This window comes from Juglans regia, chromosome 16, assembly GCF_001411555.2.
Source record: "Juglans regia cultivar Chandler chromosome 16, Walnut 2.0, whole genome shotgun sequence".
Classification (NCBI taxonomy): Eukaryota; Viridiplantae; Streptophyta; class Magnoliopsida; order Fagales; family Juglandaceae; genus Juglans; species Juglans regia.
In genome coordinates, this window is record NC_049916.1 from 1,836,862 (window position 1) to 1,855,876 (window position 19,015).

A 19,015-nucleotide genomic window follows, 5' to 3' on the forward strand; every position below is an offset into this window, starting at 1 on the left:
GCTCTATCCCTAGTCGTCCTGAAGTCTGGAGTTGAGGTAGGGAATGAAATCCGTTGATGGTTACATTGTGGAGGAAATACATGAAGACCTAGTTTTAAGAGTTGACATACCAGAATCTCTTAGCACTTTGCAGACTGAAGGTTTCGTTGATTTGTTGTCTAACGTCCAGTGGGGTTACTACTTTGAGGAAGATTACTTTGAAGAGGAACATTCTTCCATAGGATGAAACCCTACACCGATTTACGATACCTATCCCAATGAAGTGAAACCGTGGAAGAGATAACTGTTTTTTTTTTTTAAATATATAAAATTTTGAAGAGGGAAATTGTAGTGAAAGTTTGAATATTGAAGATGAAATAACTTTTGAGCCAGTTACTTATGTATTAAATAAGTCTTACAATATTTATTTATATCCATATAAATATTTCATGCAACAATAATGACCAAAAAAATGTCTAGGCCCACTTTATTTAGAGAAAATCTATTTAACCCACATTTTTTTAACACACTTAGCACACTACCAGTTATTAAAATCCTTTATTTATCGCTCCCACTTGAGCGGATTTTTTCATTTGAACTATTAATTATAGATCATATCATATCATATTAAAAAGTTGTCAGGCCAAATTTTGAATATCTTCTGGAATGGCAAGATCAATTTTTAAACAACATCCAGCTTGACGAGTCCTTTGTTGATTGCAGCATCTCGAACGAGTTTGAGTGATTCTTCTATATCGTTGCAGAGCTCGTGAGGATCAGGAATCACACTTGGGTCAACTGATAAAGAAATAGTCATCTTGTTCACATAACTTTGAAAATGGACAACCAGTGACTGCAAATCAAAAAGGAGAAAAACGTATAAGAACAAAGACTTAGGATCGATTAATTGTAAGCCACGGGTTTGGACTTCAAAGACTTTTGCTTCAATTCATCATGTGCACTCACTCAGCACATTGGCTTTCACGTATTATTTGGATAACTTACAATTGGGGGCCCATAAACAGTAGGAGCAAGGTAAGCAATTGGATGGCCATAAAAGCTAATTTCTTCTTGCGGACCAATCACTCCGGAAGTAGCCATTGTTATATTGGAGAATGCTCGGCGTATTATAGCAGCAGGAACCTGTTATATATCCATGATGCATGCATTTAAAAATAATTTATGACATTATTCAGCAGCTTGTCATGTTGATCTCAAGTGATGATAAACATTTTTTTTTTCTTGCAATATTGATATACTCATTTTTTTTTTAATAATGATTTGTACAAATCTCAATATACAAGCCTCATGCAATCTATTTGTAAAAATGTGAACCCTATAATAAAAAAGTATAAAAAAAATTACTTTTCTTTAATGAGATTGGCCTACTTTTTACAAAGGGTCCGCACAAGCTTCCAAAATTATGTATGTAAGTGATGAATTACTTATATGGGATTATATAATGCTTCACTTGAATTTGGATATGATTAATTAATCCCTTGGTAATAATTTATAATTTGACAATAACTAGCTTGAGTTATAAAACTGAAGTGTTTGGTCTAAGGAGATCGATCGTATATATAATGTACGTACTTACCTTGGTTCCAAATGTTCTGAATACTAACCCAAGACACGTACTTGTGAATATAGGTTCAAGTGAGAGCTTTTTTCTATCAATGATGGCCTTTGCTTTCCGAACATAATCCAATGGGTCGTCTTGCAAAGCAATGGTGAATGGGAGGAACAAATATCCGATCACATTGCCCCACCTAATTTTCGACCCCTTAGCCATCATATCAGCCATATCCTGTTTAATTAAAATTAATTTTTTTTTTCTATTAGAGGCATGATGATTTGATGCTTAGTCATGTAATTTAGAGTTTGTACTTTTTTTTAGAGTTTGGATTGAATGTTGTAGCATTAATTAAGGCATATTGGGATGATGAAGCTATATTTTCCAAACTATTACATAAAGATAATTTACCTGTATTCCTGCAGATTTTCTGAGATTGACGAGAATGACTGTCCTAAGGCGGATACCTTTGGGGATATTGCTATTGCTTTCCTTCACTCGTCCATCTTTCTGCTCCTCACCACCTGTACATGATGAGTGAACTATATTATATGCATTAGGGATAAGCATTAATGCTGGTCGGTAGCTTATACATGATGATATATATGCATATTGAAAAATACTATTAATCATCATTGTGAGTGTCATTGTGATCTTATTATTTTCTCTTACGGAATCAATGATTGACAACTTATCAGTTAAGCATTTAATTAATATCATATAATTAGAAGACATACGATAAATATCATTACTAGGAAACTGCTTTTATTTTCCTAGAAGATAAGAGCTACTTCCTTTGGGAATTATAGCAACAACTAAACATGATATTTTTGAGTACCCATGCATAATTGCTTGAGCAGAAGTGCAAATGGGGACTTTTCAATTAAAAATGCCATGATCAGCATGAATGAGGTTAAACAATATATTAAGATATCACAAAATGATCGTCTATGGAATTGTTGGAAACTTACTATATCTATGATTCAGATATCTCGATAGGCCAGCTTGAGTTAGTCCAACAACAACATCGTTTACAGTCTGTAAAATTCATCCACATGATCAAAATTATGAAAAAAACAAAAGCTTTATTTATTTGGTAGGATTGTATCAAGAAAGTGCATAAAGAAATGCCTATCAATTGACAATTAAGCATCATTCGCAGCTTGAAACAATATTCTTACAATAAAACAACTTATAATAGTCATCCTAGTGTGGTTTTGGAGAGAGATCAGGTGGTGTTTACTTTGGAATTTATTGCAAATATATTTAAACTTTTTTACATATGTTTATATTATATAACTAACTTAAAGTTTTAGTAATCATAAATTTGAGCAATTCGAAGTTTGTGTCGCACCGCTATTGGTAAGTCACTTCGTCCCTCTCTCTCTCTCTCTCTCTCTCTCACTCCTCTCTTTGTCTCTGCCCAATGGTCGCATCTCCCTGCCTCTCTTCCTGACCACCACATGCCATAAGAAGGCCTCTCTTTCTCTCTTCATACGAAGCTAGCCATTGTGACTAGTAGAGGTCGCCACACCTTGTCCAGCCATGCCGCCTTGCTTCGTTGAACCCTCCTTTTGAACGCCACCACCTTGCCCTCAAAATCCTGTTGCTCTACCTCACTTCCTTGTGGTAAGTGTTTTCAGATCTCTCGCTATCGTGTAATTGTTGGTCCATTTAAGGCTAACTTGGGTTGTTAAATTTTTCGGACGGTTGAGAAATTTTGTGGATTAAGACTTTGTTTGTGAAATTTGTGTAATCGTATTGGTTTGAGTGGAGGTTGGATTTGAGATATCATGGACATAGGAGTAAGCGGTTTGCGACCTTGAATTCGGTATACAAATATGTTCGGGTAGTGAATTTGTATTGTCATGTGGGGCTTTTGATGGATTATAAGAACTGAAATTCAAGGAGGGTGGGTTGATTATCGGTGGAGTTGTATTTTTTGGGACATATCCTCCTTGGGCCATTATAAACCTGAGGCACCAAGTGGATTAGATGTTGAATGGCTTGTTTATAGGCTCAAGAGTTGGTTCTAATTGAGCTGTAGTCCAGACTAAATTTCGTTATTTATGTGGGTTTAAATGTGTTATGAGTTATTAATATACTGGTGGTGATTTGGTTAGGTTATGATACTGCTACTGTTCGGACTCAAGGCTTAGATGGTATATTTCAAAAGTTAGGTCAGCGGTGCTCCTATATTAGACTTTGTAAAAACAAAAAAATGTCTAAGATTGTTATTGTGAAAAACTTGCATATTTTGTTATGAAAACAATCTCGATAATTTTCTACCATGACGTGTAGGCATATAATGAAATATTTATGAAATATAATGAAATATTTCTGTCATGACGTGTAGACATGAATATTTTTGGTACTATGTTTCTCTATTGCATAAAAATGTGAATATTAAGTCTAAAACTGTTATATGATATTTATCTACTCAGTACTCTGTTTGTATATGATATTGTATCTAAAAATCCTCTGACATGACATTATGTTTCTAGTTTGTACCACGGGTGTAAAATTATTGTCTTTGTTATTACGTTGGCACCAACATCTTTGTTTCTGAGTGCACCTATTTTGGAGACAAATTGGTTTTTTGAGTGGATCTTTGTTGTACACACACTCGGTGCATCGAGTTTGAAAATAGGAGATTTCACTTCTGTTTTTACTCGGTTTACCGATGGGGCCGGTTTGCACAACCCTAACACAAGGATTAAATGTGGCTTCTGTTATGTTATGTCATGTTTCAATTATACTTATGCCAAAGGTCTTTTATATATGTTATTATTGTAATGAAATGTTTAGAAAATATCATTGCTATTTTTTTAGACTTTTTGTTTCTGCATTTTGTAACAATATTTTTTAAAACTATATTCTAATAATATTTTAATTTTATAATATTTTTATTCAATTTTTTTCTCTTATTTTCTAAAATTAAAAAAATATTCAATTTAAACTATCTCACTACTATTTACAAATTATCTTATTACTATTCACAAAATTTTTTATCGCATTTCAGTCCAAAACGAGCCCGGGCAAAGTTTTGTTGGAATTCCAAATAGATGCAAAGTTTGAGAACCCTGAGGTCGGCACTCTCATCCGGATGCCAAAAAATTGTAGAAGGTATCATTATCCATCATGTAAATTAACGGCTGGCGGCTGAAGAAATGGCCAGCGGATCCAATATATATAATATATATACTAGTCCAATCTAAAATTTATATAAAATAAAATAAGTCTCTTAAATTAAAAATATTTAAAATGTAAAATATCTAATATTTAATCATAATATACTATTCCTCTTATTTTTCTAAAATCATATTTAAATAGGAATGCTAAATATTTTAATAAAATGATGTAAAACAAGTATTTTAGTTAAACATGATTAGAGTAAACAATATTTCAATTGGAAACTATCTGTTCTTAAATGTTTAAATGGAAGAAAATATTTTAATACAAATTTGAAAGAATATATTATATATTACTGTCCGAAAATTGTAGATTTTAAGAAAATATATGATTATTATAAAAAGAGAATAAAGAAAGATATTATAATATTTAAAAGGTAACGATACATTATACCTCCTTTACTACTGTTTTAAATTTTTAATATCTAGCTATATTTTTTTCTTTTATTCTTTGAATCTGAATTAAAAATTTCTAGATATGACATTCTTGCATAATCTTGAAGAAAATAAATTCAATCAACTATTATGTAAATTAATTAAATATAAATTTAATTTTATAAAAATTCACTTTCTTTTGCTCTTTGAGTCAATTTTTATAAAATTGAATTAATTTTTAATTAATTTACATGATTACGTTAATTAATTAAATTTATTTTCTTTTAGATTATGCAAGAAATTCATGTTTTGAGATTTTTATCCTAGATTCAAAGAGTAAAAAGATATAAAAGAAAAAAAAAACTGAATAATATATAAAGCAGTAGTAAATGATGGTGTATGAGATATCATTACCCTAACTAATAAAGGTATATACTACTACTTAACAACTTTTGTACCACTTATTAAAAGATTTTAAAACTTTCTGACTTGTTATTTTATTTAAACGTGCTTGATTTTTTTTTAAATATTTTTATTATATACTGGTAAAATAATTAATATAGTTTCGTTGTCATTGTATCATGGCTAGCTCTTGACAACATTATTAAAAAGTGCTCCGTGTCCCACAATATCATTCAAAGAAGTTGGAAATCGGAATGCATCCAAATCAAAGTATAATAAATGGCATATATGAAATTGTGCATGTCCAACTTCATGGGACCATTTTGCAAGCTTGAATGAAAAAGAAATGTTATAGAAGTAAATAAATCAACTAATTAATTAAGACGAACATGCATAAAATGGGTTCATGTTGTGAACCAACGTATGTACGTACATACCGTGTTCATTGCATTCTTCACGAGCTTTATGTCGTCCAAGCTGACTATCCGATGCACGAACTTTTTTACGTTCAGCTCAACCCCGGGTGCACCTTTGATCGGAGTTTTCGTGTCATTCAGAAATAGAATGGTCGCCACAAACAGCAAGACATCCTCGAAAGTGTTCCAAATCAACCTTAAAAACAGCCAAATTGCTAAAAAGAACCACCAAAACCCATCCCGCGAATTAAACGTTGAACCTGCTCGTTTTTTCACTGGAACACTAGGCAATGCTTCTGGGTCAGAGGTTTTCCGTGTACAGGCTAGGAGAAGGGATATGAGGGATGCACCATCGCCCATCGAGTGGTGAATCCTGAAGACCCCAACAGCCTCTGCATCTGAGGTTTTGATGTTGAGAATGTGGAGTTCCCATAATGGTTTGGAGAGGTCTAAGGGAGTTCTTGTGACATTTGACACGTAGTCTTCAACAAAACTGTCAGGAAACTCTATGTTCGGATCCAATTCGGGAACAATAATATGATCCTCCAGATTTACTTTCGTCTGAGTCCATTTTTTATTTTTGCAGTACTTGTTGCCATCAACGACCTTTAATTAATTGGTTTCATGAAATAAGAAGAAACACATTAAATACGTTAAGAATATTGAATTGTAGAAGTCAAAATGCCACTTCGCTCGCCTCATGGTTTACTTAATGGCATTGATCAAAGTAAACGATGGTTTTCGACTAAGCTGCAGATCAGAAACCCCATGCATACAGCGAATTAAGAAGCATAGAAAGAAATTATAGGGCAGGCCGTATGATACATTTCTTACCATCTTGCTGGAGAATCTAGGATGCTTGACCAAAGTTTGCTCCAAACCAGCCTTAACAACGTCAGGATTGATTCTTGTCTTGAACCCCATGATGGCAATGATATAAACGTTAAAGCGTGGCGCATGAAAGAACCGAGCAGCTGGACTTAGTGGCTCCCCGTGATCATGACTGCTTCTTGATGCCTTGACATGATCACCCAGCATCATCTTGCTTCTGCAATTCCCTCTTCTAGCTTTGTGGATGGTTTTGTTTAATTTTGTTTCACAAAGCTTTCAAAAAACTGTTTGCCGTCTTGATCTCCTGCTGGGACTTCAGTACTTACTATATATTATTGTGGGCTTGTATTCCTTTAAATGGGATTAGATTGTGAGTTTGGTTGAAGTATTACGTACGACTCTTTTGTCGAAGGCCATAATAAATGGCTAGCTAACTGCTTCCTTTAATTTGGAATTGAAGAATTAATGTTAATTTGTGACTGATAAGATACCAACCCGACTTCACGGCACCAGATATTGCCTCCAGCACAACTCCTAACTTCACGGCAACAAATATTACCTCAAACAACGATTGATTCAATCAAGATATACCTATTTAAAATTCTACAGCTATAGCCAATTAACCCTACCTTACCTATATATCACTAACGGGTGTTTTATTTCCTTTTTTACTCTTGTACAAATCTGGCTATTTAGAAACAAATGAGCACATCCTTGCCTTATTTTCTTTAGAAATAAGCTACTTGCACCCGATAAGGGGACACGCCGCTTACCCGGGTTCCAAGTCAGCTTTATTTAAACAGTGCGTTTGCACCCTATGTTAAACGCACCATTCTCTGCTTAGTGTTATTAACACTTGTGAAATGAAACTGACCCCACGAAGACGAGACTATCTTTAGACGATTAGGACTGAACTCAACACAGAAACACCCATGGAAGACTGCTACGAACCCCAATCTTCGTCCGTTCACACCTCCAAGCTTCCCAAGCTTGCTACGAAGACGATTCCCCCACAGAGGTACGATGGGTGGCCACAAGCTGCTCCTCAAACAACCTTGGATGAAATCCCCCCAATGTTGTAATTTTCTTCGCTTAATTTTCTTTTGTAAAATTTGAACCAACGTTGAAGTAATCTCGAGATACAAATTCCACTTCTAATTTGTGGAATCTAGTCTCAATATAAAAGACCACTTACTTGGATTAAATTGTTGAGAAAGCAAGAGGGCACGGCCTTGTAATTGGGCTTAACAAACGTGAGGTGCATCAACTCCCTCATCTTCTCGGGACTCCGCGGCAGCAGGGCCTCATCCAAGCTCCTCACCAGGAACATACCCTCCTCCAAGTCCTTATCCTCCATGCTCACCCCAGCGCAGCAAAGCACCACCTGCTCCACCCTCTCCCTAAACTGAGCCACCATACTGTACGCCACAAACCAGCCGTAGCTGATACCAGCGATGCTCGTCGTCTTTACCACCCCCTGTGCTTCCATGAGGGCCATTAAGCAGCGTGCCTGGAAGGCCCTGGAGCGGTCGGGGCGGGTCGTGTAGGAATCCCCGAAGAAGACTAGGTCAGGGACGTAGACGTTGAAATGAGGGATGAGAGAGGAGATGAAATCACCCCAATGCCACATTGCGTTGGCACCGAGGCCATGGATGAGGAGGAGATTGGGCTTGGAGTGAGTGTGGGCCTTGGGGAGCCAGCAGTGGATGACGGTGCCGTCGCCGAGGTTGGTGGTGGTGGACTTGAGGCCGGCGTGGGAGAAGGCATAACGGAACCACCAATTCCAGGTGGCTACGAAGTAGAAGTACTTGGGCATTGTTTTAAGAAAAAGTTGACACGAGTCCACAATAGGTACCCGAAGGCGGGTACCTGTAGCAAAATTGTTTTCTTTATGGTACTAGAGTTACGGGTCACGCCTCTCCCAAACACGATCCAATATTATATAGCTTCTCCCAGAAACACAATTTTTCTTCTTCTTCTCTCACGCGTCATGGCAAGCCCTTCCACGACAAGGAATTTGGCTTCTTGCGGGGAGTGAGCTCACTGCAATTCCTTTGGTTTCCTGCAGCAACCGAGTACCAGCTGTGATATTCATCCATCGCTAATTAGTCGCAAGTAAAACGTTTGGTCAAACCAATTTCGGTGATAACTGCAAGGGGCCACAATTGCTGCAGATGTTGCTGCCGATCTGTCCCGTAGCAAAAGTCGATGAATAGGTAAGGTTTGAAGGGCAATTATGGCTGGGACGTCATCGACAATTCACGAAATTTACGGTAAAATATAGGTCACTGCAAATGCAAGCTTTGGCAAGTTTGGGTCATTGCAATTGCAAATTATGTAGCCGTCGACATATCCCGCAACAATATGTCGATGCCCAATTTAGGACTGAAGGGTTATTATGGCGAATGTTGGGGTGTCGCCATCATCAACCTACGACGATACTTGGGGCACTGCAAAAGCCATCTCTTGCTGCGTGATTGGGGCATGTTAGAAATAAAACTCATACTTTACGACCATATATTTCTTATGCCGAAATTCGTAAGGATTGGTTCGGGGAGGGGTGAATCACTCAGGAAATAAATTGTTTACAACCTTTCTGATTCTGGCCATTACAATTCATGGGTATTTGCTCTACAAGAATTTCCAGAATCGGCTCCAAACAAACTCAGCAAATCAATGGGTTTACCAAGTGGTAGAAATAGATCCATGGATTTATTTCTAGTTTTTTCAAAAGCATAGCTAATCGTTATTATGGCTGGAACTCATGATGATGAATCCAAATAATTGATCCACAATCTCAACCCATTTCCACCAATCGTAGAATTATTATTGGAAATATTGAAGTACTGCAAATTAATCCTCTGTATGTATCACTTGAACAAAAACTTATGAACAAATTTCATTATATCTCAAATTGCAATTTAATTATTCATTGATCATATTCCTCTCCATCTAATTGGTACTCTGCGAAGATTGTATTTGAGGCCTTTTAATTTATTGTAGATTTTAAAATAGCAAATAGACATCCATGTATAAATAAAAGCTTGAGTGTCAAGCTTGAATACAACCTTAAATAAAACACTGTATATTTGACTTGCATTTTCATGTACATTGCCATCCAGTTTTCATACAAGCTTGAATGAACATCATATTTATTTTCACATCATATATTATAGCAGGTAGAAAGACTTAATGTCATGCAAAATCAAGTTTAAATTCCTAAATACATACTGCCATTAAACACATAAATATGGAGATCAAGCTTAATTTTCCTAAACACATAAAGCTTAATTTTCATCTAGATGAAAATTGGAATTGTTGTTAACATGGCTATACATTTTAACCTGGGAGTGAAGTATAGTTTTTGCATCCTGCATTGCAGGCTCATTGGTGCATAAAAAAATGTCAAGTCTCTTTAATCAACCTCAAACAACTTATGTCTACCTGCAAGTTAGATAAATTCAAACAATTAAAATCAAAACATTTCAGCACCCCATATCATGTCTTTCAACAAAAAACCAACAATCTGTTAAATCTCCCATATCATAGAAAACTAGCAAGCATGACAAGTAAAATTATTCTCAATATATAAAGAAAGAATGGATAAATATTTGGCAGCCTTGTTGAATTGAGCAGATTATTTATAAGTCTAGCGATCGATATATATATATATATACACACACACATGGAGGCCCCAGATCTATGGTGCTCTATATATGATGCTTTTCAAATTATAATATGTGAATGAATAAGAAAGATGCCATTATTTAGCTAGTTTTGGAACAGATAAATTTAACCTTCAAATCCATTATTTATTACTTCCTAGCTAGCTCCTAATTCAAATATTTGTTCTCGTGATGATCACTTTACATGCATATTCTATGGAACATCTATACCTATACTTATTAATTAAAACAAATCTAGATAATACTCTTTTACAGAAAAACTTACCAAAAACTTTCTTTGTACCTAGTATACATCCCCCAAGTTCCAGGTTTTAATATCACCAACCTAATACACCCAAACTCTTAACAATTGCTAACAAGACATGCAATTGGAAGGGGCTTTAAAACATACTTACAAAGTTTCAAATAACCTTTAACAAAATATTTCACCAAGCTGTATACCAACAAATCTTTCATTTTTTACTGAAAAGGAAAGAAAAATGTATAAAAGAAAGGAAATGTTTAGCTGCAAGAACAAAAAATCTTAGAGCTGACATAAACTTGTTTAAAATGGAACGACGAAAAAAGGAAGCATGGGACAATGTAGCATGCTTGAATCAAGTTAATAACATAATGTTAATCAACTATTCATCCACTAACTGGGTAAGGGTAATTCTAAGGGGTTTTGATTCAAAACATGGATCAATGTAGCATGTTTTCCATTGTTAAAACATGCAATTCATGTGATTTCAACAATCAATGATTCCTGGCCAGATTAATTGCACAAGGTTTTCAACAAAACTGAAGGTCATGTACACAATAGTTATCAACACATAAAGTCATTTACACAACCCAATTTCTTTGAGCCTATTTAATATTAAAGGCATCCAACATAATAATGCCAAACCATAATGCATGGGTTGCTCAAACCCATATTAACCAAAATCAAATAAAATTTCATACATGAACTCTAAGATGTATATCACCCAAAACAACATTTGCCAAACCTCCGAAAAACCAAAATTAATTATAAATCAACATCTAAAAATTGATCAAAACCAATCCTTCGACATCAAAGAATTCGTAATGTAGATAAAGCATGTACTATAATTTTGGATTATTTACTGCAATAGAACAAAAAATCCTAGCTAAATACAAATACCCAAAACAGAGAGAGATAGACACAGATCAAGGTGGCGCGCGTTGGTGGGGCCAAATGGGGCAACCTTAATCGAGGAGGAAGAGATCAGAGGGATTGAGTGAAAGTTATCGAGAGAGAGAGAGAGAGAGAGAAATATATGAACAGTGAAAGATAAAGAGAGAGACAGAGGAGACTTATTGGCCAAGCGAGGAGGCGTGGAGTGACGACGTGCAGGAGGTGGACGATGTTCACCTATGGTTTGCGGGAGGAGACAGGGAGCTTTGTTTGAGGGAGGAATCTTATTTCATTTGCGGAGAGACCCACAGTGGTTTTCGTCAATTTAGATGTTATTGATGTCGAAGGCGATAATAATGTTGCTGCAACAAGACAAACATATGTGATTGTTGTACTATTCACGATAATATCTATTACGACGGCCTTATGTCGCCACAATAGGCACTTTTTTATGGTGAGTTTTGAAGTCGCCACGTTAAAAATTCGGCTACAGTGATTGGTCTCTGTTACGGCCAAAAATCGCTCGCATCAATTTTCTTTGGCAGCAAAAACTGGAATTTCTTGTAATGTTCCTTCAATGTTGCTAATTATGTCACCTGTTGACCCACACAAACCAATTTTCTTTTTACGGAGGGAACAGGTACTGCTCTTGGCCGAGAGCCATTAGAATTCCTTGATGATGCTCAAAAGACTCAGAATCTTGAGTACAGTAAATGGAAGAAAGCTGATATTAAGCTGCGAGGTTGGATAAATGCCACCAGCCTCTCTGATGAAGCCATGGGCCTTATTATTGGCCTTGAATCTTTTGCCCAGGTTTGGCATGCTCTCAAAGAAGCGTATGCCTAGTGCTTAAAAGAACAAGATTTTCATCTTCAGCAACAACTTACTCATATGAAACAAGAGGATGTTGGTAATCTTTAGGAGTACCTTTGTAAATTAAAGAGTGTTTGCGACAGTCTTGTTGCCATCAACAAACCTATTAGTGACAGATCCAAAGTATTCTCTCTTCTCAATGGCCTTAGTGACAAATATAATACTTTTGTCACCTCAATGTTGAAGGCCCCTACTCGCTCTTACAATGAGATTGTTCCTCTGTTTCAATCTGATGAAACTCGTGGTGCTGCTCACAATATAGATAGAAAAATACTTCTCATGTTGCCTTTTATGGTTAGAAAAATCTTGGCCAACAAAACAATAAAGGAGGATACAATGGCCACCAGAATTTTAATTCTCAAGGTAAAGGTTTTAGCATGCCCAGAAAAATAATTCTAACAATTTTACAGGTTCCACTAGCCAGACACCAACTACAACTACCCCTCTGAGATGCCAACTATGTGATCGTGTTGGTCATGATATATGGTCATGCTGGTACCGTTTCAATCTAAATTTTCAATGACGTGATATCAATCAAGCTCTTGTGCCCTTACTCTTGACAATGGTGTTGAGGAACATGATTGGACAATAGATACTGTAGCTTCTACTCACATGACCTTGAATGAAGGTTTGCTTCATAATCTCAAACCTTACTCTGATAATGATAGGGTCATGGTTGGCAATGGCCATTAAATGAAACATCACACACAGAGGCACACCTATAGTTGGTAGTGGTCCAAATAAATTAGAACTCCATTATGTTCTTTTTGTTCCAGACCTTGCACGAAATTTGCTCCCTATAGGATAGTTAACTAACGATTATCCTATTACTTGTGAATTTACTGACGTGGGATTTTGTGTTAAGGATCTGAACACAAACAAGATAACCCTCCAGGGTAGTAAACGGGCCAACCTATATATTGTTGGCACATCCAAATCAGCATTATTTTCAGTTCGCTTTCAATCAGCAGCCAATAATGTGTGGCAGAACCATTTAGGCCATCCTCATCATGATGCGTTCCAAAAACTTCATTCTCTTGTTTTTATTTTTGTTTCAAACTATTTAAGGGACCATTCTTTGTGCAATAGCTGTCAAATGGGAAAGCTTAGTCGCTTCCCATTTATTGCCACTTCAACCAAAAACTGTGGTTTATTTGATAAAATTAGTTGTGATTAGAGGTGTAACCTATCCGATTTGGTCCGGTTTTGGACAAATTTTGGGACCAGATATCGCACCGGTTATTCTCTTAAACCGGTACTTCCGGTTTTATAGTTTTCGATCCGGTTCAGTCTGATTTTTGGGTTCTTAATGTATATTAAATCTCTAATCTTTTATACTTATATATATATATATTAATATATATAGATATTAGTAATACACTAAGCCCCTGTTTGGATAGTGAGATGAGATGAGATGGTTTTAGATAAAAGTTAAAAGTTGAATAAAATAATATTTTTTAAAATTATTATTCTTTTGAGATTTGAAAAAGTTGAATTCTTTATTATATTTTGTGTGAAAATTTGAAAAAATTGTAATGATAAGATGAGATAAGATAAGATGAGTTGAGATTAGTATATAGTAATACTATTGGTATAGTACTATTACTATATGTTAGTGATAATATAGTAATTAATATACTAATGTATATTAGTATTACTAATATATTTATCAAAAGGAATATGTTGAAAATTTATTAAGCCATAAAATGTAATTAATATATATTTTATATTTAAAACATAAGAACAAATAAATGTTCATGTTTAAGATTAAAATTTTATGTTATAAATTATAATATAACATTATTTCATATATAATTATAATTTATAAAAATTATATATAATATTAAAAATTAATTAAAAATATATAAGTATACAAACCGGTCTGGTCATAGAAAACATAAAATTGAGACTGGACCGGTTTTTAAAATGAAGGAATCAGTCCAAAATCGGACCGAACCAACCGGTCCAGGCCGATTTTTTGATTTATTTTTACAACACTAGTTGTGATCTTTGGGGCCCTGCCCCAGTAAACTCTACCAATGGCTTTGCCTATTATGCATGTCTTTAAACGAAAGTCAAATTTCTTTTGTACCTTCTATCTATTTGTAAAGTATGTTACTACCCAGTTTAATCGCAAAATCAATATGTTGCAAACTGATGGAGGTGGTGAATTTGCCAACTCAGAATTAACTCACTTTCTTCAAGAATAGGGTATTAAACATAAGATTTTGTGCCCCCATACGCCACAGCAGAATGGCGTGGCTGAAAGAAGATACCAAAATATTCGTGAGATTGGTTTAACTATGCTCTTTCATACAGGAGTTCTCCAGCGATTTTGGGTTGATGCCTTCCAAACAACAATGTTTCTCATCAATAGGATGCCTTCCCCTACATTAAATTATGATTCTCCATTCTTTTGATTATACAATGCTTATCCTGATTATGCTTCCTTACGTGTTTTTTGGTCTAAATGTTTCCCTTTGTGTGGAATAATTCTACAACTAAGTTTGATTGCAAATTATTACCATGTGTCTTCTTAGGTTATAGTGAAAAATATAAGGGATATTGTTGTGTATACCCTCCTACATGTAAAGGCAATATTTCTAGGAGTGTTTCCTTTGATGAAAACTATTATCCCTTGAAGAATATAGGTTCCTTGCATGCTTCGTCCTCACCACCCTTGGTCTCGGACTATCGCCAATGGCTCAACACTGACCCATCTACTATCACTCCTATTCACTATGGTTCCATTGATTCATGCCATATGCAGTTGCCAATCCTAGTTCTACAAGATACTTTTCCAAGATGTCCTCAGGATTTAGAGAACACATTTCTTCCAGCATCTGTAAATACTCATGACCCCTCTTTACCTCCAGCCCCCACAAGCTTAGATGAGGACTCATTTTTACCCAACCATCAATCTGCACAAAGTGAGTCTCACTCTCATACAATGACTACTAGGTCTCAAGTAGGTATACATAAACCAAATCCAAAGTATGCAAATTTACATGAGCTTTCTGCCATTCCTAAGGAACTTAAAACTATTAAAACAACCCTTAAACATTTTGGTTGGAAGCAAGTCATGATTGATGAAATTGCTGCTCTTGAAAAGAAATGACACTTGGACCTTAGTTCCAAAGACTCCCTCCATGCATGTCATAGATTGCAAATGGGTTTTTAAACCAAAACTTATCTCAGATGGTACTTTAGATCGATTGAAAGCACATCTAGTCGCAAAAGGGTTCCACCAAATTGATGGTGTCGACTTCTCTGAGACCTTCTCTCTAGTTATCAAATCTGGAACCATCTGTATAGTTCTTACGATTACTTTATCTAAGAACTGGCCGATTCACCAACTCGATGTGAAAAATGCCTTTTTACATGATATTTTGCATGAAACTGTTTTTATGGAACAACCACCTAGTTTTGTCAATGAAAATCTCCCAAATCATGTTTGTAAATTGTCCAAAGCTTTATGCAGCTTAAAACAAGCTCCTCGAGATTGGTCTAATAAGTTCAATCAATTTCTTCTTGCCAATGGCTTTTTCTGTAGCCTCTTTGATCCCTCTTTATTCATTCTTCATGAAAATAATGAAACACTTGCTTTACTCCTTTATGTTGATGACATTATCTTTATTGGTTCCAACATTTCTCTCGTAAACCATTACATTTCCTTGTTTCATTCTACATTTTTCATGAAGGACCTCGGTCCTTTGCATTATTTTTTGGGGATTCAAGTGACCCCTACTACTAATGATTTGTTATTGTCTTATGAGGAGTATGCAGCTGACATTAACTTATGCGACTATGATAGATTGTAAGCCAGCTATCACACCAATGAGCACAAAACATGAAGCTCCCCATCTGACCCGGCCCCTTTGGACGACCCTTCCAATTACAGAAGTCTAGTGGGTGCACTTCAGTATATCACGCTTACTAGACCTGACATATCCTATAGTGTTAATTTTGTGTCGCAATTCATGCAAAATCCAATCGTCTCCAACTTTTAGATGGTGAAACGAATTCTACTCTATGTCCATGGTACATTGCCACATGGTTTACATCTCCAAGGATATACCAAATTCAACCTCTATGCCTTCTCCGATGCTGATTGGGCTGGCTGCAAACAGACCGTCGCTCAACCACAAGCTATTGCACTTTTATTGGACCAAATTGCATTAGTTGGTGTGCTAAGAAACAATCAACTATTGCCCATTCCAGGACAGAAGCCGCATACAGGGCCATGGCCCACACTGCAGCTGAGCTCACATGCTTGACACTTATCCTGAATGATTTTCGCATCCCGCTTGAGCAACCTCCAGCGATCTTCCATGACAATCTGAGCTCCCTTTACATGACCATCAACCCAGTTTTCCATAATCGTAGCAAACATATTGCTATCGACTACCATTATGTACGAGAGCAGGTGGCTAGTGGAAAACTTAGAACCATTCATGTTCTAGCAGACAAGCAAATCGCCGACATGTTTACCAAGCCTCTTCCTCAGGATCATCTTCAGCGCTTACTAACCAAACTTAACCTCACAAGTCGGCAAAGTTTGAGGGAACATGATAAGATACCAACCCCTGACTTCACGTTACCAGATATTGCCTCCAACACAACTCCTAAGTTCATGGCAACAAATATTGCCTCCAGCAACGATTGATTCAATAAAGATCAGTATCTACTTCTATTTAGAATTCTACAACTATAGCCAATCCTACCTTACATATCTATCACCAACGGGTGTTTTATTTCCTTTTTTACTCTTGTACAAATCTGAGTATATAAAGTCAATAGCTTAAGTTGAATAACAAGTTATGAGAGAAACAATTCATCACATCATTGCCTTATTTTCTTTAATGACAACCACTTAACTTCCCTTAATATAGAAGAAAAAGGAATCTCGCATCTTCTAAAAAGCAAAACTCTCTATTCTCTCTAGAAAGTTCTCATCCTCTCCGATAAATGTTTCCACCAAAGAGGATTCCTTTTTCAATTCTTATTTGTGTACAAGTTTTTCAACTAGTGTTTTTAGTCCCTCCTTTCCACCGGCTCGGTTTTGATTAGGTCTATTGCATTCTGGCGACCGATGGCCAGCATGTGCCACACCACGCAACTCCCCATTCGCCGATCTACCGAGATGAAACAAAACCACGGTGAAAATCCCTGCGTGCGAGGCTCATGTGCGGCTTGTTTTGCGCGTGGTCACCATGCGCCGCAGTGAAAAAAATGCGTCCGGCGGTTAGACGCGCCGCACCGGTAGATTCTCCACATCAAGATCTTCCACATTTGACCCACCCCACCTCACAATCACCAGCACATGGTCCCCATGTGCCGCCACCAGCAAGCGTGAAGAAACTCGATCTGCCGCACTCATCCCATTCAATGGTGGTCTTCCTATTATGTTTCCGCTTTCCCTAACCGATGACGAAATGGAATATGAGTTTCTTCAGGAAACATCTTAGGACCTCCACTTTGTATTTTTTTCTTTTGTTTAATGAAAGCTTATTCATAAAAGAAAAAAAAAAAAAAAAAAGAGTACAGATTGACATTAGGGGTATCATAAATGTTGTGAAAGGAACTAACCGTATCTTAAAAGTTAGGGCTGGCCTCCATCTCCAACGGAGTCGGAAAGCCCAACTCTGACCTTTCGACTCTAACCCAAGTTGGGCTCCAACTCCGACTTCGAATTGAAGCAGATTTCAATTCCAATCAAGATTGCTGGAGTTGAAGTTAGAGGTTAGGACTTCGATCGAAGTTGAACGAAAGAACAAAAGGAAAAAAAAAAAGAACAGAAAAGAAAATAAGGCGATCCCCTGACAAAGAACATTTCACAACTTGTTTTCTCTCTCTTGCAACATAATCTCCCAACAAAGAACAGCTTGACAACGATCAGAATTATAACTAAGGATTTTCCAACAAATAGAACACAACAGTAGCCGATCGGACTTGCCAACGATGTTCTTTGAACCGACAATGTCCAACTTGGGCGGCCCAAGCTCCCTGCTTCCTTATTCTTGTAACTATCTTGCTAGCTACTAATAAGGATTTTCGCATTCTAGAGTTTTGGATTCCAACAGAGGAAGAGAGAAAATTGTCGGCTGAGGACAAGAGAGAAAATAGAGTTTATGAGAAAACAAAAGAGAAACAACGTAGAGTTTTGGTTGAAATGAAGAGGTGAATATATATGAGGTGTAAACGACATTGTTTTAAGAGTTTCTTAAAAAAAAGTTTGCAAAATACTCTGTCTCGTATGCGGGGGAGCTCGAAGGCAGGTCAGTTGTTTGCAAAACGCCGTTTTGCCTACACCGTTAGGCCACTCAACCTACTTATTACTTAGATTACAATATTAAATATATTAAACCTAAATGTCAGAGTCGAAGTTCGGATCCGGAGCTTACATCGACTCTGACTCCACTCCGACTCGGACCAAAATTCTTAGAGTAACTTTGAATCTGAACTCTGAATTTTTTGGCTCCATCGAATTCGAAGTCAGAGTGAACGTCGGCCGGAGTTGAATCGCCGAAAGTTTTGTACAGCCCTATTAAATC

The 19,015-nt window shown here is 36.4% G+C and overlaps 2 protein-coding genes across 6 annotated transcripts; both read right to left on the minus strand.

The window, feature by feature from the left end:
- Positions 1-440: 440 nt before the first annotated feature.
- Positions 441-7,148, minus strand: LOC109021285 (O-acyltransferase WSD1-like). 5 transcript variants are annotated; one of them, XM_035686840.1, is made up of 8 exons: positions 6,771-7,083; positions 6,287-6,542; positions 5,958-6,211; positions 2,524-2,590; positions 1,964-2,094; positions 1,577-1,786; positions 985-1,122; positions 441-832 (listed from the first exon to the last, which is right to left on the minus strand). In XM_035686840.1, exons 1-8 carry the CDS (start codon positions 6,975-6,977, stop codon positions 662-664), a joined length of 1,434 nt encoding a protein of 477 aa, XP_035542733.1. In that variant the 5' UTR covers positions 6,978-7,083; the 3' UTR covers positions 441-661. The 5 variants fall into 5 exon arrangements, with proteins under 5 accessions (XP_035542733.1, XP_035542732.1, XP_035542731.1 ...); XM_035686839.1 differs by having other exon boundaries at positions 1,964-2,076; positions 5,958-6,542; positions 6,771-7,148; XM_035686838.1 differs by having other exon boundaries at positions 5,958-6,542.
- A 793-nt stretch (positions 7,149-7,941) lies between these two features.
- On the minus strand, positions 7,942-8,583 carry LOC109021286. Its single transcript, XM_019003894.1, has one exon. The coding sequence runs from the start codon at positions 8,581-8,583 to the stop codon at positions 7,942-7,944; it is 642 nt and encodes a 213-aa protein (XP_018859439.1).
- Positions 8,584-19,015: the final 10,432 nt, after the last annotated feature.